Source organism: Mustela putorius, unplaced genomic scaffold, assembly GCF_011764305.1.
Source record: "Mustela putorius furo isolate JIRA1106 unplaced genomic scaffold, ASM1176430v1.1 tig00003896_pilon_pilon_pilon, whole genome shotgun sequence".
Lineage (NCBI taxonomy): Eukaryota > Metazoa > Chordata > Mammalia > Carnivora > Mustelidae > Mustela > Mustela putorius.
The window spans coordinates 1,950,410-1,975,939 of record NW_025422045.1 but is presented as its reverse complement, the minus strand read 5'-3'; the positions used below and the strand labels follow the sequence as shown (position 1 = coordinate 1,975,939).

The 25,530-nt window shown below is 43.0% G+C and overlaps 1 protein-coding gene and 1 long non-coding RNA gene across 3 annotated transcripts in view; one reads left to right on the top strand and one right to left on the bottom strand.

Moving 5' to 3' along the window:
- The window catches only part of LOC101674511 (myocardial zonula adherens protein), a 90,499-nt gene that overhangs the window by 4,916 nt on the left and 60,053 nt on the right, over positions 1-25,530 (bottom strand). The window contains exons 11-13 of one of the 2 annotated variants that reach the window (XR_006602785.1): positions 17,358-17,441; positions 3,665-3,765; positions 2,086-2,166 (exon numbers count right to left, since the gene is read on the bottom strand). Coding sequence is in view for 1 of the 2 variants with exons in the window: in XM_004777292.2 (XP_004777349.2) it covers positions 3,665-3,765; positions 17,358-17,441 (185 nt within the window). In the remaining variant the exon portion in view is untranslated. The remainder of the gene's footprint in view (positions 1-2,085; positions 2,167-3,664; positions 3,766-17,357; positions 17,442-25,530) is intronic. The other variant, XM_004777292.2, reaches the window with a different exon arrangement.
- LOC106004157 lies at positions 1,473-7,345 on the top strand. Its single transcript, XR_006602786.1, has 4 exons — positions 1,473-1,963; positions 2,682-2,755; positions 5,001-5,180; positions 6,700-7,345. It is a non-coding gene; the product is annotated as an uncharacterized LOC106004157 (long non-coding RNA).

Sequence of the window (25,530 nt, the reverse complement as noted above, 5' to 3'; positions counted from 1 at the left end):
GAAACTGGAGGCAGAAGGTGTTCTTCAGTTGACTAGACCTAGAGAGCCCAGGTCTCCAGCAGGCTGGTGACAGTGGGACCGAAGGGAGGAGACAGACAGCCCTGTATGGGCACTGAGGCTATCCTGGGGGCACTGGTGTCTGGAGTGAACCAACCTCAGGGACCTGGGAAGGTGGTGGCAGCATTAACGGAAATAGGAAATGCACCCATCCTGCTGGGCGCTTTATGCCTGTGTCCTATCTCACCAGCCCAGCAGACTCCCGAGGGGGTCAGAATCTTCTAGTTCTGGCTGAGAAACTGAGAAAAAGCTGTAGATATTAGCAAGAGGCAGATCCTCCAACCCAGGTTTATGGAACATCCAGAAAGTGCCAGGCTAGTCCTGTACGGGCACTGGCCTGAGAGCCCAGGGTCCCTGTCCACTGGAGTCCACAGAGTTGGCACACATGGGGAAGTGGTGGCAGTGTGGGGAGGAGGTCACAAAAGGGGCTTAACTGGCTCTGTAAGTAAAGGCTGATTTTGAATTTTTCCAGCATAATTTTTCTAGCAGCAGTAATTGTAAGGAAGACGCTGTTAGCAGTAGGACAGCATGAAAAGGCCTCCAGGTGGAGGGAGAAATGAGTCCGAGGTGGCCCGCTCCTGTCCCATGAGGCTGTGTGCCCAGCACTGGAACATGCCAGGACTACTCTGACATCTCAGCTGACAGAGGCCTCATCCATCGCGGGGCCTTCCAGAGTTTTATGCACTGTCTAGACGGTTCGAAAGCAGGGAGAGTTTAATTGGAGAGCTTAATGCATACTGAAACACCATCGGTCCGTTGAGCAAAATCACTTATAACCACCAGTAAAAAGTGAATGAAATTGTCTTGGCACCCCCAAATTCACTTCTATTTGATGCATTGTCTTACAAGAAAAATCAGAGCCTTGGTGTAGTTAATAGTAATAATTGCTATTCTTTATTAAGTAAGTGCTTAACCAGTTACCATGCTAAATGCCGTATATACATTTAGTCCCCCTAGAAACCCCCCCCCCCCCCCGAGATTTGGTATTGTCCTCTTTGTTCCCACTTTAAGGATGAAATAATGAAGGCTTCAGAGCAATTAAGTGCTTGCCTAAGGCTGTGCTTGGCCGGCTGCTGGCTGGGCTGTGGCAGCCCCATAGCCTGAGGCTTCCCAGTGGACTACACTGCCAGGTTCTTTGTGAGAGAACAGGTAGAACAAAACTCATCTGCAGAAGAAAGACTTAATGCAGTACTTTGATCTAAAACATTTTGGAGGGGGCCATTTTCAAAATATTCTGGAAAACACCATGGGACCTTGTATTAGATGCAAGTTCAAAGTCCAAGTAAGAACCAGGAATTTTGGGGCACTTAGATGGCTCAGTGGGTTAAGCCTCTGCCTTTGGCCCAGATCATGATCTCAGGGTCCTGGGATGGAGCCCTGCATCCTGCTCTCTGCTCAGCAGGAAGCCTGTTTCCCTTCCTCTCTCTCCGCCTGCCTCTCCGCTTACTTATGATCTCTGTCAAATAAATAAATCTTAAAAAAAAAAAAAGAACGAGAATTTTGTTAGAACATTCACAATACAATTTAGCAACCCTGTTTATTATTTTAAAATGACACACGTACCACACCAGGACTCCAAAGGCTTGCTTCCGATCCTGGCTGTGTGGCTTCCAGTGAATCACTTACCTCTCTGAACCTCAATTTTGGGATCTATCAAACATGGGGATTAAACCCAACGAGGGGGTTCCATTTTCTTTATTCAAACAAAATCTTATTTGGGATCCAACATCTAAAACACACTAAAAGCTGCGTTTCTCGGTTTTGTGTCGTTTTTGTTTTTCAGGAGGGGAAGGGTCCCCACAGGCCAGCTCTTTGCTCCCCTCCCGCACCCTGAGGCATCCGGAGGTCTCCCCCTGAGCCCCAGCATGGAGCCCGGAGCCTAGTGAGGCAGCTCAGAGAAGCACAGGTGGGAAACTGCTGCTCTGAATTCTCTAAAGACCCCGTGCTCCTTGCCACTCAGACCCGTGTGGCACCTTTCGCATAGTAGGCACTTAATAAATATCGGAGAGGAAACGAATGGAACCTTACCCTGCCTTTTCGGAAATGCAGACGCGTAGCTTTCATTTCCTCTGCTGACTGACCTACGCAGTGAAAGTGCTAAGATGGATCCTGGGGGAAACCAAATGTTACATTTATGGAAAAGCTGCTTTTAGATGCTGAAGTGGCTTCCAAGTTCACCATGGCCATAAGTTAAGGGTCTGTCAGCACTTCCATTATGAAAACCGCTTTGTGGTTTCATAACTTAGCCATAAAAGTTTGCTTCAGGCTATCCTTCGGCCTACAAATTGAAAACCTTGTTTTAAGCCAAAACGTGGGAATTGGAAAACAAACAATTTATTGGTTTCAGACCTAGTTTTGCACCCATCTTAAGCCAAACAAGATTTATTATGTGGGCAATTAAAGTGGACTAAACGACTTGGTTCCTGAAAAATGAAAGAGGAGAGAAATGGCCAAACTATTTATATATCAGAAGGAGGCCCTGGACATGACCGTTCTTTTCAGCCATATTTTTATTATGGACTTTGCCCCTGATATTAATGAGACCTTGAGTCTGTTTACGTATCTTTTTCCCTGCTTGAGCCTGTTAAACCTGAGAAATCTACTCAAAACCACTGACTTTGCAGATTGGGAAATGGAGGCTCCAGCAAAGACGGTCCGGCCTGATCACATCGTGCTGCTCGCGAGGACTAGATCCAAGGTATCTGACATCCCAGCTCAGTGATGGGCTCACAACCCTTTCCCGCCAGATCGAACCATTCAGGGTTCCAGGATTCTGCACTTCTGTGGCCCCGTGATCCCACGGGAATTCTACACACAGTAGTTGGGGTACTTTGGGACTTTGGTTACCCAAATCACGGGCCACAAGCCATCAGCCAAGGGCATCCTCATTCTCACCTTGTTGTACGTTCTCTTTGGGCCGAGCACAGCTGCAAGCACCTGGAGATGGTGGGTGGGTTACTGGGTCCCAGATTCTGATTTTACTAAGGAGAGACCCAGGCATGGGTGTGTGGAGCAGTTTAAGGACAAATAGGTCAGTCCTCGAGCTCAGAAGCGCAACTGGACCAACAAGGTTGTGGTCCTTTTTCACCTGTCATGACTGAAACAATTCAATTTATTCATGACACTGAGCCAGTGCTGGACTGTGTCATGGCTCCGGGGCAGAGATGAATTTGTTTAAGCTTTAGACCCCCCTCCTCTCTGTGCTACCAAAGCACCTTGCAGGTCCCTCCTGCAGTGTTGTAAATGCCTGCCTCTGTGTCTGTCTCCCTTCCCAGACTGTGGGTTGGGAACCCAACTTCATTCCTCTCCCTAAGCCTCTGGCACAGGTAAGGTGCGCAGCAGATGTTTACTGAGTGAATGAATGAGTGGACAGAGGAACCAGTGCATTCACTTCCCACCAGCGCCCATGTCTCTCTCTCTGGGACATGGCTTCCCCAGGCTTCTCTTTGCTACCCCCTCCGCCCTGCACAATGCCCCCAGCTGCCGTTTATCTTTGCAGAACTATTTTTGATAGAAAGAATGCAGTTCTGGTAATCACAGCCCCGTAAAGTATTTTTCTGAAGTCAGAGAGGAATTTGAGTCAGGAAAATAGGAAATTCCCAAATACCTGGGGAGAAGATCGCAGCCCACTCCAATCTCTCTGGTCTCCACCTCAGGCTTGGCCTGGGTTTCTATTAAATAGTCCAACCTGCTTTGTAGTTCGTTATTCTAGAGAGGAGGAGAAGAGTACTTTTAGTCAAGCAAATAGGTTCCCCCACAAACATGCATGATACAATTTATACGTGTCATCCGATTTTCCCCTATACCACGGACATCTATCATAATGTATTTACTGAGCATCTTACACAGTAGGAATTACAGAAAAAGATTGCTTGCTTCCTTACAGATAGCTTTCTGTGCATGTACACACATATCTATCCAATTTTACATCAATGGAAACAAACAAAATATCCTTTTCTATGTTTAATTTGGGGTTTTCTTCACTCAATTTGTTGTGAATATCCTGCCATGTGTATTAGTTTTCTTTTTAGGTCAGCAAGCTGTTGTAGTGGGTTCATTGCATTCCATTGGGTGGATGTCCATTATTTATTTAACTGGTCTCTTATCGATGGCATTTAGATATTTATCACTTTTCTTGCAATTATAAATAAGGTACAGCTCGTGTTTTAATACTCCCTTATTAAACTATAAAATGAGTAAGTCTATTAATTTAATTTAGTGGGAAATACCTCTATAACTTAATAATTAGTATTTCATGGGTTTGGAAAAATTCAGAATCTCAAACATATAAAGTAGAACAAGCTCCTTGGGATTAAAATTAGCATTCTAAACAGTTTTTTTCAGGCCAGAGCCAAACATTACATAGGTTGATGATTAGATGCTCAGGAATTGGAAATATGCCCCATAGGGGAAATGAAGGACAAAGGAGCAAGAGGGTTAAGGCTATTGGAATGAGAAGAGGAAGAGCGATGGTGCCTGATGCCTAAAGGACAAACATACACAAAATCCAGAGATTAAACCACTGTTATCTTGGGGGTATTGAGCTTTTAAGTTCTTCTATATTTTTCTGTCATTTTTCTACATTTTCTCTTTTTGCATATTACTAGTTTAACTTTTTTTTTTTTCATCATAAGTGTCCTCTTTAATCCCCATCACCTATTTCGCCCATCCCCCAACCCACCTCCCCACGGTGGCCGCACCAGCTTGCATTCCCCCGACAAGGCAAGACGGTTCCTTTTTGTCCACATCCTCACCAACACTTGTTAGATAGGTGTTGCCTCATGAAAATTCAGTCTATCTTCTTAGCTATATTCTCAGAGCAGGGCATGCTCAGAAATGCAAGATAAATATTTATTGAATAAATCAGTGTATAAATACTTTTATAAGGAGCGTGTTATCTGCATGATTAGAAAAAGATGAAAGCATCTGTCGTTTCTTTTCAGGTGGACCGGAAGCTCACGTGTTCTTCTAAGACACTAAGTGAACACAGGAAAGTTCTTTGAAAAAGAAACTCCTTTGTTTCTAAAGGAAGAATGTGGCGTTCTAGCTCAGCAGCTCCTGCTCTGAATGGGCGGCGACACGGAGCTCCGGCTCAGGAACTCACTCACGGTTCTGTAAAGAAGGTCGGCGGATCCCTTCAGCGGGAATGGGACACGGTAGATGGGGAGAGAGTGCATTCCAGATTCCCTAGCAGCTCGTGAGCCGGGACAGAGGGATGGGCTCCAGATTTATCACCTAATGCTCAGGATGGGAGAATGTTGCTGGCTTACTGCCTGAGGTACAACATTTACACACACGCAAGTACACCCAGCTTCCCCAGCAATGTCTGGATTCCCCCATTCTTAAGAAAGACAAAGGCAGAAGAGGCTTGCCCATCAGCAAGCTCCAGAAATCCCGCCGCCTTGTCTCTTCTCAGTGGAGAGTTTAATAATCTCACATGATTCTGAGCTGACTACCTATAGTTAGGGAGCGTGAAAGGAAGACAAGGTGAGCAAATGCGCCTTACCGATACACTGAACACAGTGCGTAGGCGACAGGGAGCCACAAATCCTTTGTTCTGTTTCCGAGGAACTGTGTGTGCCCACACCAGACCCCCCCACCGAGAGCAGAAATGAAAAACTGTACTCTTGGGACGCCTGGGTGGCTCAGTTGGTTAAGCGGCTGCCTTCGGCTCAGGTCATGATCCCAGCGTCCTGGGATCGAGTCCCACATCGGGCTCCTTGCTTGGCAGGGAGCCTGCTTCTCCCTCTGCCTCTAGCCTGCCACTCTGTCTGCCTGTGCTTGCGCTCTGTATCTCTCTCTCTAACAAATAAATAAAAATCTTTAAAAAAAAAAAAAAAAAAAAAAAAAACTGTACTCTTAAATTTAAATGCAAAAAACAAAAGGCATCAACTACATATCAGGTAGTGTGTAAAGTTAGCTTGAGGGGAGCTGGTTAAGCTGTTAAAGAACTAGGGCATGACTGGCACCCCCTGAATTTGGTCTTGTGGGGGTTCAGACAACCAAGCAGAAGATAACAAAGCCGTAAGTCCCATGCCAGAGGGACCCACCGAATGTGAAGTGAGAAGTCAGAGGGGATGCCAAACTCAAGATGGGGAAAATGAGTGAACTCCATGAAGGTTTGCTGGCATTAGGCAGGGGAAAGAGAGTAAAAGAAACAAAGGGATGAGTATTCCAGGATTGTGGAACATACCGGGTTGAGAGCAAGCACCTTGCTGCAGCGTACAGGTAGCAAGAGAGAGTTACAAAGGGCTACATCTGCCTTTACAAGGACTTTGTACCCAATTCTACAAGGCCAGAGTCAACACTCAAATTTTATTTCAGTCACTGGGCTTCCAGGTGGAAACCATCCTGGAAGGAAATAAAACTGGGCAAAAGGAAAGAAAACTCCTTAATTCGTCAAGGAGGTCACCGCGATTTCCTAGTTCAAGGGGTGAGCGCCACATTTATAGCACTGAGGGCGGGCCCTTAATCAGTGGATCCTCCAGCAAAGAATAGTTATAAACTCTGGAAAGAAAAAAAAATAAAAAAACCCATCTCTTAACGGTCTTTGGAGACTGAACAAGGACAGGCAGGCTGTAGGGGGGAGTGACAAGCTTAGAAGAGGTTTTCTGTGACTCATGTGTTTGTTTTTGTTTGCAGCTTTGCCCAAGAGCAGTATAGTCATCGTGGCAGCAGCACAGACGCATAAGAAATTCAACAGAAAGATCATCTTGCTGGTAGATAAAAAACAGTAGAAGGAGCCCAGCATAACCAGGACTGCCAAGAGTAAAGGGGAAGCCAAAAAGGGGAGAGTCAGAGAAGGCAGAAACTTTAAATTCTGTGTATAGACTCCACTCAAGTCTCTGGCAGATCCCCTCGAACCATGCATGTGTGAAAGAAGTTTGCAGCCAAGGCTTCAAGAACAGAACCGAGATCTGAGCCATTGCCCCCGTAGAGCACGGCAGGGTGGAGGTGGGGCTAACCAAATCTACTGCCTAAAACAAAAAACCTCAGCGCCATTCAGAACAGTAAAACAATCCAAAGCCTCCACAATAGAACATTTCCAATGTCCAGGATATAATCCACAGTTATTGAATTTGTGAAGAGTGAGGAAAATAGGATCCATTTCCAAGGAGAAAGTGAACCAACAGATGCTAATCCCAAGAGGACTTGGATGTTGGACTTTTCACACAAGGACTTTCAAGCAGCTATTCTAACTATGCTCAGTGAGGTAAAAGAAAATATTACTAACTGATGTAGTAACTACACACACACATCAAACGGAAATTTTTTTTTTTAAAAGATTTATTTATTTATTTATTTGACTGAGAGAGATCACAAGTAGACAGGTGGGCAGAGAGAGAGAGAGAGAGAGAGAGAGAGAAGCAGGCTTCCTGCTGAGCAGAGAGCCCGATGCGGACTCGATCCCAGGACCCTGAGATCATGACCTGAGCTGTAGGCAGCAGCTTAACCCACTGAGCTACCCAGGTGCCCCCAAATGGAAATTTTTGAACAGAAAAATACACTGCCTGAAATTTTAAAAAGTCAGTAGACTGAAGAAAACAAGGGAGATGACGAAGGAGTCAGGGAACATGAAGACCTAGTAACAAATCATTCAATCAAGGGTGTCTGGATAGAACAGTCAGTTAAGCACCCACTCTGGTTTCAGCTCAGGTCATAATCTTAAGGTCGTGAGATGGAGCCCCACGTGTGGCTCCATGCAGAGCCTGCTTAAGACTCTCTCCCTCTGCCCCTCCCCCACTGCACTCTCTCTAAAATAAGTCTTTTGAAAAAAAATCATTTTGATCAGAATAAAATGAAGATAGAAAAGATTGAAAATAATAAATGGAGCTTCCTGGAACTATGGGACAATTTTTTTTTAAGATTTTATTTATTTGACAGAAATCACAAGTAGGCAGAGAGGCAGGCAGAGAGAGAGAGGGAAGCAGGCTCAATCCCAGTACCCTGGGATTATGCCTAGACCAAAGGCAGAGGCTTTAACCAACTGAGCCACCCAGGCACCCCATATGGGACAATTTCTAATGCCTAACATAGGGATACTAGAATCATAGACGGAAAGGATAAAGAAGCTAGAGCAGGAAAAATAGTCAAATAATGGGTAAACATTGCCCAAATTTGGTGAAGGACATAAATTTGAAAATCCAAGAGTCTCAGCAAACACCAAACAGAAATCTACCGTGGCACATCCTACTCAAACTACTGAAAATCATAAAGAAAAAAAATCTTGAAAGCAATCTTGTTTTATATATAGGAGAACAATAATTTGAATTACCACAGAAGTCTCCTCAAAAAGCATGGAAGTCAGAAGACAGCACTAAGAGAAAGAAACTTGTCCCTGAACACTCTGTGATTCAGTCATGAAGGTGAAAGGAAGAGCTCACTTTCAGATCAAGAAAAACTACGTTAATTTGTCCCCGTGCTGCTATCCTATACAGAATGCTACATAAAAGGTCTTCAGGCTGCAGAGCATTGATAACAGAGAGATACAGATTTTTCAGGAATGAGTGAAGAACATCAGAAATAAATACTGTATGAGTAAATATGAAAGACTGTATTTTCTCTTAATTTTTCTAAAGTACATGTGACTATTAAAGCAAAAATTATAACAATGTATTGTGGGTTTATAATTCATGCAAATGTGATACCTATAATAACTATGACAGCGGGGGGGGTGTAAATAGACATATATCTTGAGAGATTTCTACATTTTACACAAAGTAGTACAATATTACTTTTAAGTGGACTATGAACAGTTAATAATATGTCGTGATATGCAGAGTGATGGCTAATATATTAGAGAAAAGACACAGCAAAATGCCAATAGATATATTAAAATGGGATTCTAAAAAACAAATAATCCAAAAGAAAACAAGAAAAAGGGAACAAACAAATAAGCAAAACAAACCAGAGGGAGTAGACAGAAAACAAATAACGACAGACCTAAATCCAGTCATACCGATTATTAAAGGTCAATGGACCGTATACTCCAATGAGAGAGACTATCAGAATATATTTCAAAAAAGCAAGACTTAAGTATGTATGGCCTACCAGAGATGCACATTAAATACAGAGACATCAATCAGGTGAAAATAAATGGGTGGAAAAAGATACACTGTACAAACAGTAAACTCAAAGGGCAGGAACAGCTATATTAATAACGCGTGGTAAGAGACTTCAAGATGGACTATGAACAAGGCAAGGACCAACATTTCATAATAATGAAAAGGCCAATTTACCAAGACGTAACAATAAAAAATGTATAGGTATAATTTTTTTTTTTAACTTCATGTATTTTGAAGCTAAAGGGGCACCGGGTGGCTCAGTTGGTTAAGCCTCTGCCTTCAGCTCAGGTCATGATCTCAGGGTCCTGGGATTGAGCCCCATCGGGCTCTCTGCTCAGCAGGGAACCTGCTACCCTTCCTCTCTGCCTCTCTCTCTGCCTGCCTTTCTGCCTACTTGTGGTCTCTGCCTGTCAAATAAATAAAAATCTTTAAAAAAAGGAAAAGAGTAGATGGTCTAAAGCCATAGTAGTGGATTTTAACACCCCTCTGTCAGCAACTATAATTGTTGTCAATTACACAAAGATCAGGAAGAACATAAATCAGATAAACAATACTGTCACAACCACCTAAGTCTGATATTCTAGGACACAAAAATAGCAAACTGGTTTTTTTTTTTACACTAAGCAAGAGAAACCATGTGCTGAGCCATAAAACAAGTCTGGATAAATTTAAAAGAATTTAAATCATACAAAATATGTTCTCTGACCATAACAATTAAATTAGAAATCAAAAAACAAATCTAAGAAAACCTCATATTTGGAGGTTGAACATACTTCTGAATAATAAGTCGAAAGAAGAATCTCAAAGGAGATTAGAAAATACTTCAAACTGGATGATAATGAAAATACAACCTGTCATTGCTTGAAGGGTGCCACTGAAGCAGAGTGATCGGGGACATTTATAGCTGCTGATCGTAACAGAGAAGAGAGCTCTAAAATCAATGGCCTAATGTCCACCTCAAGGAGCTATAAAAAGACGAGGAAAGTCATACAAAATAATTAGAAGGAAGGGAATAATGAATATCGGAGCAAAACTCAATACAATGGAAAATATCAACAAAGCCAAAAGCTATTCTAATTTTTTAAAACATTAACAAATGGATAACCCCCCAGCTAGTCTGATCAAAGAAGAGGGGTACAAATAATAAGAGGGATCAAACTAAAAGGGAACAACTAGATATCTACATGGGAAAAAAATGTATTCCCTTTCTTCACACCAAACACAAAAATTAGCTCCAAGTGGATTACAGATCACCATTAAAAAGCCAAAACTATAAAATGTTTAGGGAAAACCCTAGGAGAAAATCTCTGATTTTTTTTTTTTTTGTAGTAGGCAAAGATTTCTTAGCACACAAAAAGCATAAACCGCAAAAGAAAAAAATTTATAAACAACTTTATCAAAAAATAAAAACCAAAAACCATGTCTTGAAGAAAATGAAATTTCCTGACTGGCTGGCTCAGTCAGGAAAGCATGGGACTCTTGATCTTGGGGTCATGAGTTCAAGCCCCATGTTGGAGTAAGAGTTTACATAATAAAAAAAAAGAAAGAAAGTCATGAAATGAGAGAAAATATTCACGATACATGTATCTGACAAAGATCTGATATCCAGAATATAAAAACAACTCTTACAAGTCGATAATAAAAAAACTAAAAACTTGATAAAATAGTGGGCAAAAGATTTGAACAGACACTTCAAAACACAAAATATGTAAATGGCCAAGAAGCATTTATAAAGACCCGCAACATCACCAGTGACTATGGAAAATGCAAGTCCAACCTCAACGAGACACGACCCACACACCCTGCAGGATAGCTGAATTAGACTTGACGATACTAAGGGTGAGGATGTGGAAAACCTGGAACATTCAAACCGCTGTTGGGAATGCAGAAGACTACAGCCCCTGTGAAAAACCGTTCAACAGCTCCTTAGAACATTAAACCTGCATCTACTATTGAGCCCAGCTAGCCCACTACTAGGAATTTACCCCAGGGGAGTAAAAGCCTACGTCCATGTAATGACTTGCCCAGTAATGCTCACCACAGCTTCATTCACAGGAGCCCCACACCGGAAACAACCCGAATGTGGATGAACAAACGTGTAGAGACAGAAATACAGCGGAGTGCCTGCCGCTCTGGGATAGAGGGGGCTGCCTACGACACAGATGCGGTCAGAACCATCACGCGGTGCGGGAGACGCTCGGTGCGAGAGTCCGCACTGTAGGATTTCATTTGCAGAGAATGCAGACAAGTCCACAGTGACAAAAAGTGACAAAGTGACCCCTCCCACTGAAAATAGAAAAACAGATCACTGGCTGCCTGGAGTAGAACCAAGAAAGGGAAACGGAGTCTTTGGGAAGTGGTGGAAATGTTCCGTATCTGGATTGCGCGGTGGATTCATAGGTACACACAACTGTCCCCGAACAGAACTAGTCCCCGAACTAGATACTTCATTTTTTTTTTTTAAGCTGTAATTGACAGATCACATTGTAGTAGTTTCGGATGTACAACATGATTATTTGCTCCTGGTATATACTGTGAAATGGCCACCATTATACATCTAGTTGCCATCTATCACTACACACTTTAAATGGATGAGGTTTATTTATGTAAAAAAAAAAAAAAATCAATAAGGTTGACCAGAAAAACAAAAACAAAAACAAAACACAGAGAAGGCGAGAGCCCTGAATATGGGCAGTAGGAGACGAATTAGAGAAGGAGGAGGTATTAAGAAAGAGTTGAAACAGAAAAGTGCCAGGATCTGGTCCGTGCGTCCCACAGACTATACCTGGAGTGAACCCAGGAAGGGCAGCCTCGTGGAGGCCTGGCTCAGGCTCCCTGAAAGGCTGCTTCCTTCTGGGACCTTACATCCAGTTCCCAGGTCGTCCTGCTCTCAAACACCGCCCCCTCGTGTTTAGATGGGAAATGCAGCTCGAGAGGCTGGAGGCCTTCCAGGAAAGAAGGACCTGGTACCTCATTTTGGCATTTTTTGGAAATTATGTCACAAATGTACGGCAGCCACCTCCTCCCCCAACTCCCTCAAGCCCAGGAGAGCTTGCAGCCGGAGCCATAGCACATGCACTGAACAAGAATGTTTGCTCAATAAAATGCGGCCGTGGAGCCCCGGTGCCCAGTGCTGCCGCCCCACTAGTACCCTGGAAAATGAGTAACAGTCCCAGCCATGCACAACGGACACGTGGGAGGTTTACGTGCCATAAAACACACATTAAGGGGGCGCCTGGGTGGCTCAGTGGGTTAAGCCACTGCCTTCGGCTCAGGTCATGATCTCAGGGTCCTGGGATCGAGTCCCGCATCGGGCTCTCTGCTCGGCAGGGAGCCTGCTTCCTCCTCTCTCTCTCTCTGCCCGCCTCTCTGCCTCCTTGTGATCTCTGTCAAATAAATTAAAAAAAAAAACAAAAAACATACACACATTAAGTGCAGGATGAACAAAACCAAGACGTAGCACTCCTTTCCTCTGACCTTTGAATTTTGCTGTCAGTTCAGGATTTTCAGCAGAGAAGAATGGAATCAGTTCAGTTTCGGAAAGCTGATCAACATTACGGAGGTATATACTTATGGTTTGAGTTCAGTAACAAGCTTCTATCAGAAATAGGGAATCAGATATTCCTTCTTCAGGAGGTGGGCAAGTGTAAATAGGGAATAAGGATAAAAGAATGGACGTATTTTTGTATAGAAAGATTTTGAGCTGGGTGATGAAAATGCGGTTTGATGGGGCCAGGCTAGAGCAAACTTCTGGGGATCTGGTGGGACTGGGGGGCTCAAAATTTGATAAGTAATCCTCAGGAAGTACCAATGATGGATTCAGAGACCAAGAGTATCCACATTTTCTATTTTAAAAAGGAAAAGTGGGGGGCGGGGGAGAAGGAGGAAGAGGAAATATGTATCCATGACAATGACAGGAGACCCTGGGGCCCAGACAATTGGGAAAACAGTAAACACATACGGCATTTACAAGGAGCCATATACTTTTTGAATCACTTAATATTAACTAATTTAATCCTCCTAACAAGTCTACAGAGAAGACACCATTTCAGAGAAGACACCCCGTAACAGATGAACAAACTGAGGCCCAGAGCAGTTAAGTAACTCGCTGGAGATCCCATAACCAGTAAGTGGTAGAGCTGAGATTTGAACTTGGGCAGCCTCACTCTGGAGTCTGCAGTTAGGCCCTTAATAAAAAATAGCTACTTTATTAAGATGGCATATAAGAGGCTACCAGGTATGTCTATCACAACTTCGCAAAGATATTTGAAATACCACTTTTGGCATCAAGAGGGATTAAAGCAGGTGATGGAAAGCTGTAGTATAAAAAGGACTAGCGTTAGAAAGGCCAAGAGCATAGAAAGTCTTAGTGGCCAACAGAACCCGTATTGTAAAGTGATGTAATTAAATTTGGAAAATGTCAGTGTGACTTCACAATCTCAAGAAGACCCCTATTGCCCCCAGTTCTGTCATGACTAGAACTGGCTTAACAGTAGGCATAGAGCTTTAGCCATGACCAAATCCCGTGCCCACGTAGTTCTCAGTATAGCTCACCACTAAAATAAACCACGGCTCCGTGGAGACAAGCCAATACTCTATGTTGAAACAAGACAAAAATGAGGATGAAAAGAATGAACCCAAAAGGATCAGGTGCCCTGCTACACAGGCAAAGAAGCTGATGGAGGAAAACTCTCCCTAGCTGAGTTGCAACAATTGACAATCAAAAAAGGGAGGAGAAGGAAACTATTATGATGGAAACAAGGTGAGTCTGAGAAATGCCTTGTGTTCAACAGTGTCCCTCAAAGGGAAAGTTCCTAGGAAGTGTACACGAAGATACTTTCTTAAAAAATAATTGTTTCAACTTGGTCCTGACAATGTAGATTTATAGGGCAATTTGTTTTGTTTTTTAAAGATTTTATTTATATATTTGACACAGAGAGAGAGATCACAAGTAGGCAGAGAGGCAGGCAGAGAGAGGGGGAATCAGGCTCCCTACTGAGCAGAGAGCCCAATGTGGGGCTTGATCCCAGGACCCTGAGACCATGACCTGAGCCAAAGGCAGAGGCCCAACCCTGTGAGCCACCCGGATGCCCCCTGAAGATACTTTTAATAGGAAAGAAGGGTGATCATAAAATGCTAGGTCACAATTTATATTGATTTTTAAAACTAGGAAGCCTTAACATATAAGGTGATATTTCTTTTATAGAGTATTAATTGTGTGTATGTTTATAAAATTTCTGTGTCAAGTAAGAAAGACTAACAAAAGGAATCAGGTCATCCCAGGACCTTAGGGCCCACTGAAGGACCACTTGGCGTTGGTAATCCTACAATAACCAGGAGGAAAGAGTGGCAGAGATCGACTGCCATTAGTGGTCACACTAGTTAACAAGGAACCAATAGTCAGCAGTGTGTTTGTACCATGATAAACTAGTCAGGCAGCCTGAAGAGGAAAGCCAAGTACTCAAACTCAACCTCTTATCTCCCAGAAGGTGAAATCTCTACCTGGCCCAACAAGATAGAGTAAAATATTAATAAGGAATATGTAAATTCTTAATAGTTCTGACAGCTAGGTCAGTGCATCATGATAAGGGGTCCTGACCTTGAATCACCTTGAAGCCACCTCATCCTGAGGGTACCCCCCACTCCCACAAGAATAAGCACCCTCTGACCTTTCAGAAAAGCTGTTCTGTCACCTTTGGATCTGAAAGATCCCTGCTCCTGTCCGGAAAGTGTTACAGTGATGTCAACTCTGAGAACACAGGGGGATAAGTAAAACAGCTTTGGCAAGATACAAAAAATAAGCACAGAAACAATAAAGAAATAAACTACACCCAAGATAGTTCATATTTTAGAGTAAGTTAAAGTATAAACATATTATTAAATCTTGTCATTATGTACCTTATTTTGTGTGTGTTTCATCTGCGGTTTAAGTGGACGTAGGAAGTGATCAAAACGAATCAGCCATAGTACGTATGTTCACAGTGGGATTTAAAGAGCTTATGGAAATTTAATCAAATAAATTTATAATCAGGATTTAAGTGCTCAAGGAAAACTGGTTCTCAAAGTCTTGCTTATTGGACGCACACCGCAGACGCTGCTGGCCCCGCCCATACCCTCTGGACACGCACCACTGCCTGACCTGCCACTTGTGACTCTGCCTAGGGGTTTCTTCTAACCACCAGACTGTACCTGGCTCTCAGGGCAGGCCATAGCTGCCGCATCCCCCCAGAAGCAAGGCCTCAACCGATGGCAGATGGGTGTTAGTGGATCAATGCCCAGCTCTCTGACCTTTAGCTAAGGACAACTCCGAGGCCAGTACGTCACGTCTCCCGGAGTCCCCCAACGTGAGTGAACTGCGGCTGCCCACAGTGGCGGCCTCCTCAGCAAGACACCATCCTCTTCCTGACTCACCCCCCACCCCTCCTCTACTGGGGCTTCCTGGGATCACTCACCAGATCTATTCTGTGGACTAATATCCACACCTCAGGGTCCAGGCAAGACAGGAGTTTCAGAACTCGAGCATTAAACAAACCTCCATGTGGAATGTTCTCTACACACAGGATCCCCTCACGCTTTCATAATCTACTGCAGAAGAGCTGTCCTGAGGGGCAGAGCCGGGGGAGGGAGAGGGCTGGTGGGCACTGCCTCCCCTGTCAGCATCTCCTTCGTCTGTCCTGGACCCACAGGCTCCCACATGGACACCCCCTCTCTGATCTCACTGGGGAAGAAGGTGTGATTCCTCCCATGGGTTGTTCTGATTTGGGAGGACATTCTTAGAAACGTCCATATGTAAGGCTAGAGATGCACCCAGGGACCACGGAGGGGAAGGGAGGAGGGGGACAGGGCAAGTGCCCATTTACTCAGCTGTTCTGACAAGACCCTTGAGCTTGAATCTACCACCAGGTCCCTGTGGGCCATGACTTTTATAGGCAGCTCCCCAAACACAGAGCAAATGAAAAGGCGGCTCACTCTTCCCACAAACATAGCTATTAAGAGTTTAGGCTTTGAATTCAGGCTTATCCATTTCTACCATCATCTTGGCCAGGCTCCTTCATGCCCCCGAACCTCAGTCTCCCTGCCTATATAATATAGTGGGAGAAATACAATCTAATTCCTAGGGATGCCTCTTAAGAAACATGCCAGGCACTTTCTCTGCACTCTCGCTGCCCCGTGACACACCTGCAGGTGCACTTACCATCCTCGTTCTGTGATTCTAAGAAACCTCCCCAGCGTCACCCAGCTAATAAGAGGCAGATCCAGAGTTCAAACTTGGGCAAGTCTGATTCCACTCTTAACCTCCAAGTTATACAAAGGATGTGGAAAGCCATTAATAGCGCCCAGAAACACCAGCTGCTTCACCAATGTCCTCTCTGTCCTGTCTCCACCCTTCCTCACTGTCTCCCGAGCTGTCTTCCTCGGGGAAGAACTACGTTGAGGTGCACAGATAGGAGAGATTCATGAGGCTCAGAAGGAAGGGGCTCGATGCCAAGCTCTTAATGAAGAGCCTTCAGCACGCTTTTGCTTCCATTAATACCTAAGCCCTTAAGATTCTTCCAGCTCCTTAATTTCCTTTTCTGGAACCTACACCAAATCTTCATAATGACTTTCAAGAAAGCCAGAAAGCCGGGAAAACTAAGTATCTTCAAAGTTTCAGGTGAAATCGAGTCACCTCCAAACCTGTTGACTCAGTGTCACAGAGAAGCGGAGTCAGAACCCTGTCTCTCAGCCTGGCTCTGGCCTTACCCAAGCTGGGGGATCGTGAGCAAAGCCACCTGCTTCCTCTGGACCTCCTATTCTTTATTTTTTTTTCCCCTGTGCCTCCTTTTGAAACATTTGTCATTGTAAAGACAACAATCCTTGTCTTGCCTTTCTTAAAGTTGCTGAGAGAACCACGAGAGGAATGTCCATGAAAATACCTCCCAAGTTATAAAGCCCTACATACATGCGGGAAATTATCAGTGTTACTCAACAGCTCATCAGACTCGCTAAGAAAATTCTGGAACAAGAAAAATGAAAGCCAAAAAGCAGAGGTGGGCAGCAGGCTGGAATAAGGAGAGTCGTTGGTAAAGAAAAACTGGCTGTCAGAATCCCATTTTCAGTGCTGGCAGTTAACCTTCAATCAATTTTATAAGGCCAGGAAACAGCCATATTTTTAATTAAGTGTCGGCGGTAGGCTCGGCAACATAAAATTTAATGGTAGAGAAGACACCAACTTAAAGAAACACAGCTTCTTACCTCTCCTTCTAAGAAAGAGATCTTTTCCAAAAGCTGCAATATTAAGAGCTGTTTCTGCTGCACCTTCTTCTTCAACGATTCAATCTAGATAGAAACAAATGAAGAACTGTTAATGAAAACCACACACAACGGTAGACACACAAGTTAATCAACCAGAAGAGATGTCTTTGGTTGTCCTCCAATGAGAACCCGCCCTTCGGTTCTCTGTGTCTCAGGAACAGTGTTAACACAAGACGTTCCCTGGAACAGAGGGTTCGGTGGCCACATGATTTTGGAGTCGCGCCCCATTAGGTTTGTTTGACCTGACGTTTCCAAACTGATTTTGCTGTGTAACCCTTATTAACATCCCATGTATGGGACGGAGAGCGTGCTCTGGGAGTACACACACACACACACACATAAAATACTCAGCTTAAATTCAAGAGTCAGTCCGCATTTCAGACATTGAACACTGTTATTCCTGTTAGTAGATTCATTCAATCGGGTGTCAGAAGTTGTGGTCTGGGAACAGGGTCACTGTCACTGAAAGTGCAAATGGAATTGAGAGGATCCAAGATTCACGTGGCTTGGGACAAAGACAGAGACTCAAGCTGGGTGTTCGCCTTTGTTTTTACAAGGCGGTCTATCTTAGCTACTCTAACTCTGCTTTTCATTCATGTCATGTTCCACAGACAAACCACAGATGCCCTAAGAGCAGGAACCAGGGTGCTCCATTCCAGGCTATGCTGTAGACAACAGGCAATCATGGGAACAGTGTGCAGGTTCAGTCAGTAACCGGTGATTTGGAAGAACACACTAATTTCCCAACAACCTAGTATATTCAATTTGTGCATTTGCAAAATCTTTAAAAAAAAAAATCCGTCTCAGTGCAAAAATGACACACAATCTCCCTTTAGAAGTGAATCTAGCCAGAGCTAGGAAAAGACAAAAGTACAATCACATTGCCCTTTGACCCAGCAATCCCATTCCTAGAAATAGATCCCCAAAGACACATTGGCTAAACTACAAAATGACCTGGACAAAGGATTTTGGGCTTTTACAAGACACAAAGAAAACAGAACTCCATCAATCAATAAGTGGTTGGTTAAATAAACCATGGTTCATCATGACAACGGATGACTGCGAAGATCTCTAGAGCAGATAAGGTGTTTCATAAGAAATATATGGTACGCAAGCTTTAGTGTAAAACAGAGGAGACCATTTTAAATTTTGAGGAAGAGATGAAGTATTTCAATGTATATAATTTTTGAGTCAGTAGATTAAGTTAGTAACTGGAAATGAGTATTAAAAAATTATGCATAATTCCACTGGTATCTTAAGAATCCTGTTGTGATTTTATTATAACCCATGGAGGATAACATTAAATCAATCCAAATAATTGGCCTTAAAAAAAAAAAAAACAGAGGAGACCACCGGAAAGCATATACACTTGCAAAAAGAAATTTTGCAAAGGAAAAAGAAACCTTAATTATTAAGAAATAGTTGCCAATAGGGAAAGAAGGAAATTAGAGGCAGAAGAAAAGACTTTTTAGTAATACCTTGTTACCTACATTTAATTTTGAAAGCACATTTTACAGATTCAAAAAATAAATCTAAACCAAAAAGAAAAAAAAAGCGAACCTGAAAACTTGAAAATGCGTCAAAATAAAGGAGCTCAACTATATATCCAGTTGATGAAAAGAATCAAGTGTTGTTTGAACAAGCTAATTTGACTCTGTTTTTAGTGGGCTGTATTCTAAAAACAGAACTGCAAAGAAATCTCTAATTCACTAGGAAAACTGTTGGTAATAATGTTAGTATTGTTGTTTTGTGTTTTTTTTTAAGATTTTATTTATTTATTTGACAGACAGAGATCACAAGGAGGCAGAGAGACAGGCAGAGAGAGAGGAGGAAGCAGGCTCCCTGCTGAGCAGAGAGCCCGACGCGGGGCTCGATCCCAGGACCCTGGGATCATGACCTGAGCCAAAGGCAGAGGCTTTAACCCACTGAGCCATCCAGGCGCCCCTGTTTTGTGTTGTTTTGAAACTATTTGAGATATTGCAGTATAATAATGTTTGGAACCAAGGTTTTCAGTGTAAAAGAAGGAAATATAAGTGTGAAATCAAAGAAATAAAAAGTTTTGTTAAGTTTGAAATGAAAACATTAGTATGAACTCATAAGTAATATTTTATTTTCCTCTGTTAAGTATGCATTTCTTAATTCTGTCCACTGAAGAAGCTTAGAAATTTTAACAATAAACACATAACATATCCAGATTGTGGCATCTAAATACTAACCCTCACCAACCAAACATGGGTCATCTTCGAGGAACGGCTCATTTCAAGGGGTAAAATTTTCTAGGGGAACTCAAGACACCTTATGCCTGAAAACAAATGCATGAAGGGCCTCCCTTGGGCTAAGGATTACAACAATTTTAGCATCAAAAAGAATAACGAATGTAATTGAGTAAAACACATGGAATAAATACGTTTTTAAAACCCTGAGTATGTTATGATTCTTCAAAAACCAAAACCAACAGCAATGACGAGGGAATGACTAGGGAACCAACTTCTTACTTAGAAACTTGGCAACTTAGAGGCAGATTTAAAGGCATGTAGCCTGCCTTTCTTGTACAAACTGCATTTTGAGATTACTAGTAAGTCCTAGGTAATGAGGGAAAGAGTTTTATTTTTCAGAAGAATAAAATCCCCATTGTGCAATCCCTAGGAAGTAAGTGGCTCATTGTATGAGATGAATTAACAGATGAACCAGTCAGAGGCAAAGGTAAGGAAGAACTTTACAACTGCATTTTGAGCTGTCCCCATCTGGGTCCGGGATTGGCCTCAGCATCACCCAAAGGGGGTCAATCAGACATGAAGACAGAGTAAACAGCACAGCACCAGGAAGTGTGCTTCCTCCCCATGCCAGCCCCCAAGAAAGGGAAAACTGAATCTCACCGTGTGCTAGAGCTAATGAACAAAAAGTCAATTCCCGAACGCAGAAACATTTATAGGACAACTGACACATCTCCTACAACATCTCTTGGTGCGGGAAACTCAGCAGGGGAGGAGGATACACAGGGAGAAGTCTGTTCTAGATTAAAAGACTCTAGAAACATAACCACCAAACAAATGACCTTCTCTGGATACTGACTGAAGCGAGGCTTCAGTAAAAAAGACCATTTTAAAGACATTCCAGAAAATTTTAGGACACATGGGTATTATCGCATGATACCAAAGAATTATCATTAACTTTGTTTGGTGCGACAATGGCATCATGTTTATATAAGAAAAAGTACGTATGTTTTAGAGATGGATAGTGAGGTGTATAGGAAACAGAAGCAGGATGTCTGGGATTTGGTTTAAAATGACTGCATGAAGGGGAAAAAGAGGAAAAGAAGGAGCAAATACAGCAAAGAGAGCCAAGTTTTGCTGTTTGTTGAAGCTGGTCATGAGTCCAGGGGTCTTCATCGATCAGTCTCTCTGTCCTGAGTGCATCTGACATTTTCATGATAAAATATTTTAAATTCCACCTGGTGCCAAAAAATACAATCCTCCCACACAAAATGTAAGCCATAGAAAACAGAATATAATAAGAAACACATTTAAGAAAAACTGTCCAATGTTGATAATAATTAAAGAAATTATAATTAAAAACAGTAACAAGTTATCCTTTAATAACGATTGAATGCGCCCAAAACTACCGGCGAAAGAAATCAGCACTGAAAGAGCTGGGAGGGGCAGCCCTTCTCGTGTGTTGCAGGTGGCATTGTAAATTAGAATGACCCTTTGGGCAATTTAGCAATAAATATTAAGAGCCATAAAGCTGTTCATACCCTTTGACCCACTAATCCCACTCCTGGGAATTTATCCTAAGGATATAATTCAGACATAGGAAAAAAGCTATACATACAAAGATGTTCTTGCTCCTATTATTTATAACAGAAACTTGAAATAACCTTAACGTCCAGCACTAAGGCACGGGGTGGTACATTATGGAATATCAATTTGATGGAGCATATGACACAGACACTGCAAACACACTGCCAAATGTAAAAGTGTTTACAAAAATCCTCGAGGGATAAAAACAAAATAAAACAAGAAAGAAACACCAAAGCTTGCAACGATCAAAAGTAAAAGCTGGAGGTTAGCTCAACAAAATCATACTGAAGTTGCTGTAGAATTACGGGCAAAAGGAACGTTTTTTTTCTTTAAATGTCCCTCAGTGTTTTAGGAATAGTTTTCAAAAAATCATTCTTACGGTGTTCTTCTTTCATTCCTTCTTATAGTATTAAGACCTTTTAAAAAACTGATTTGAATTCTTTAAATGAGAAGCAAGATGGGTACTGAAATTAGCTACAATATTCCAAGGAGGTCTAGGTACATTTCATCAATTAACATAAAAAGGGACTTCGAGTACCCTTACTTCACTCTCTCTGAAGTAATCAGAGTGGTTGGTGAGTCCAGGGAAGCAAGAGATGTGATTGAGGGCACTCTAATGGGCAGTTCATAGGAAGATATTGAGGATTTTCACTTAAAAATGGAGGAGATACAAGGCAGATATGTCGTCTGCAGGATGTGGAGAGAAGGCGATTCTGTGAGTTCTGAGAGAACAGAGGGCTGATGCTGGAGCAAACAGGTCCTGCCTTCTGGGGAGACAGAACGGCTATGGGAAGGATTTGAGGGGGGGGGTGCTGAAGCTTCTGCTGACAAGTCTTGCCTTTCAGCAACTGAAGCTTCGAGAAGCAATCATGCTCTTGGGCTGAGGGAATGCTAGGCCCACGCATTGGCTTTCATCCTCGAGCGTTCCTTACAGGATCATCTTCCGCGGGGGTTGACATGTTCGGATTAGAGGAAAAAGGACACCAAGGATGGCAGACAGGACATGCCTCGGACCTCCTGTCCTACAAGGGTGTCAACTCGGAATCCCAACTCAGCCCAACCCACGCGACCTCCTAAGAGACACCCATCATGAGGCGCTATCTCTAAGTCACATATCTGAGGGGTAAGTGTGTTACTTCTGACTGCTGACTTCAAAGTGCCTTCAACTATTGTCTCCTATAGAGCCCCAGCACATGATAAACACTCAAAATCTAGCTACTACTGTGTTACTGCTGGCATTCCTCCCCACTTAGACTGGGAGCTTGAGAGTAAAGACCTTGGTCATCTTTCTACTCTCAGATAATGAATGAATGAATCAGTGACTCCATCCGTCCATCTCTCAACAGTCTATCCCTTAGACTCCAGGGGAAAAATTGTCTGGAAGAGATTCTTGGAGGCCCTGATGGACCAAGGCGGATATACCCCTCCAAAGCACTCCCAAAATCAGGAGCCACTCCAAAATCCAGGATACCATGCAGCTGGCATGCAATTTCTGCTCTTGTCCATACACTGAATTCTGTAAATTTGACCTTGAAGAGATTTGTGTCTTCTTCATGAAGCTGCATTTTGGTCCAGCTGTCACCTGGTGGTGGTAAATGACCAAAGCTCCCAGGCTCAAATCAGGGCATTAAGAAATGAGAACTGAGAAGCACTTATTTTCCAGACCTCATCGATTTACTGAACAGGAACATAATCTTGTCCCAACAGTTAAATTTCAGTATGAAATAGTATACCCCCTTATAGAACAAAGGAAGAAACCCATCTTGGTAAAATCTGGAACCTCTTAACTAATGTTAATAGAATTTTTTCTTAGTTTTGTCTCAAAAAGCATGTTTCTTTGTAACTCAACTGAATATATGCATTGCAGCCTAATGATGCTAGATCTCTTAAGACTACAGCCCATTTGATATTCACAGTGGTGGTAGGGGGCGGAGGGGTACCTCTAGTTAATGGCTTTTCTTCACACTGGCCACTGTGGAGTCAGCTCCCTGGCTGATCTGAGCTAAGCAATCCCTCTGAGGCTATGGCCACACAACAGAAACACCTAGAGGGAGCTTTTACAAAATACTGACTTCTAGGCTTACCCCCATAGATGCTGATTATATCACTCTCTTTCTTAAAAACTCTTCCAAACTTCTAACATTTGAACTCCCTAGCATGGACGTGAGGCCCTCCCATGGTCCCGCTATCTCCCCCCTGTCATTTCAGGCCTGTCCTGTCCCCAATGAACCCTACACTTAAGCCAGTCCATTCTCTCAGCACTCCACAGACATGCAGTGGTCCTGCCTCTGGGCCTTTGCACAGGCTGCTGCTTCTACCACGCATAACTTCCCTCCTCCCACCCACCTCTCTACCAGGAAATCTGCCGTCACAACATACTCACAAGTCTCCCTCTTCTGTTCTACCTCAGTCTTTTGAACAAACCCCCATTAGGGCCCCTGACTGCTGCTACAATCCTCTGTTGACATCTTTCTCTTGCACTGGACAGCACACCCACAGGAGACACGTTACTGTATCAAAGATCTTATACAAAAGAACTGTTCTCTTAGAAGATGTAATTGCCCTGTCAATCCACACATTTTTATGACTTGTTTTCGGGAGGTGGGGATGCTATAGTGAAAGAACTCCTCCTGATTTCTTTCGGAAAAAACTCGGAACAAAATGAAACTGTACCAGATTTTAGGAAGGTCCTGTTATGGATTTGGAGCAACCCTAGAAGTTACAAGGCTTCTCAGCTTCCTGGAATTTGTTTCCATTAGTGACAGACATATAGGTCACAGGTCATTTCAGGTCAATGTCAGAAGAAGATACAGTTCTATGATTAGAATTATGTGAATAGTACCTGATTGTGTGAGACTTGCCAAACATAACTATCGAGGTTGGGGATATGAAGAGAAAGCAACAGATATAAGAAATGCAGCAGCAACTAAGTATTAAATGTTAGAAAACACTTAATGTGTTTTTTTAAAGAAACTGTGGTTTAGGGGGTGCCTGGGTGGCTCAGTTGGTTAAGCCTCTGCCTTCAGCTCAGGTCATGATCCCAGGGTCTTAGGATCAAGCCCCGCATCGGGCTCTCTGCTCAGCGGGGAGCCTGCTTTCCCATCTCTCTCTACCTGCCTCTCTGCCTACTTGAGATCTCTGTTAAATAAATAAATAAAATCTTAAAAAAAAATGTGATTTAGGGTGTCATGTGTTACCAGCTGCCTAGTAATAATATGCATGTCTCTGGAAAATGCCTTAAATAAAACCGTAAGCACACCGAAATGGAGCACGGAACTAGAAGTTATGTTAAAATGGACAATCACGTTGAATCGCATTAAAATCTGGCAAGGGCAAGGAAACTAGATTGTTTTCAGAGCAAATGAGGTCTATGATATAATTGCTTATTTTCTTGGGAATGTGTTTAATTTTGTTTTCATTCAAAGTTTAGGGATAACCAAGTAAGGCCCATAGGCACATATATTCAAAATCAGTGTGTGAGGGCTGTGTGTGTGTGCACGTGTGCGTGTACTGTGAAACTTGACCACACGTTAATAAAGCTCCCAACCTCCACCACCAACACCTCTGATTTGCTACTCTTTCCCACAGACCCTCACTTCAAAAGGCTTTCTGCTTTAAGTTGCATTTATGAAGAAATAATTCATTTTCCCACTGAAAACTGTATCAAACATGGGTAACTGCCAGTTAAAACTTCTAATCAAACATAAGATAACCAGCATTATGAATTCTAGGTAAAAGTAGAGCAATAGGATACTTTATTATGAGTCCTCGTTGACTTCTCAGGGGAAATTATGCTGTTAGTGTATTTGAAAAGTTCGTAAGAAAAACAGTGTGAAGATTCCCCTTATTGTTTTCAAACCCCCTCCCCTCCCGAGGCCCAGTGAATCAGTGAAATGACCAGAGATGGCATGGAACAGGACTGCCAAGAACCTTCTAGAACTCACTCAGGCATGCAATCACCTTCTCCTTTTGCCTCCCCTTGTCCTGACAGGGCCTTGTTTGCCACCCACACTCTTGTTCCCCTCTGTGATCTAGAAAATAAAATTGTCCCCATTTCGGGGTGCCTGGGTGGCTCAGTGGGTTAAAGCCTCTGCCTTCAGCTCGGGTCATGATCCCAGGGTCCTGGGATCGAGCCCCGCGTCGGGCTCTCTGCTCAGCGGGGAGCCTGCTTCCCCCCTCTCTCTCTGCCTGCCTCTCTGCCTGCTTGTGATCTCTGCCTGTCAAATAAATAAATAAAATCTTTAAAAAAAATTGTCCCCATTTCCCTTAAAATCAGCATCATGTTCAATCTTCACGTACCCTGCCACAAGAAA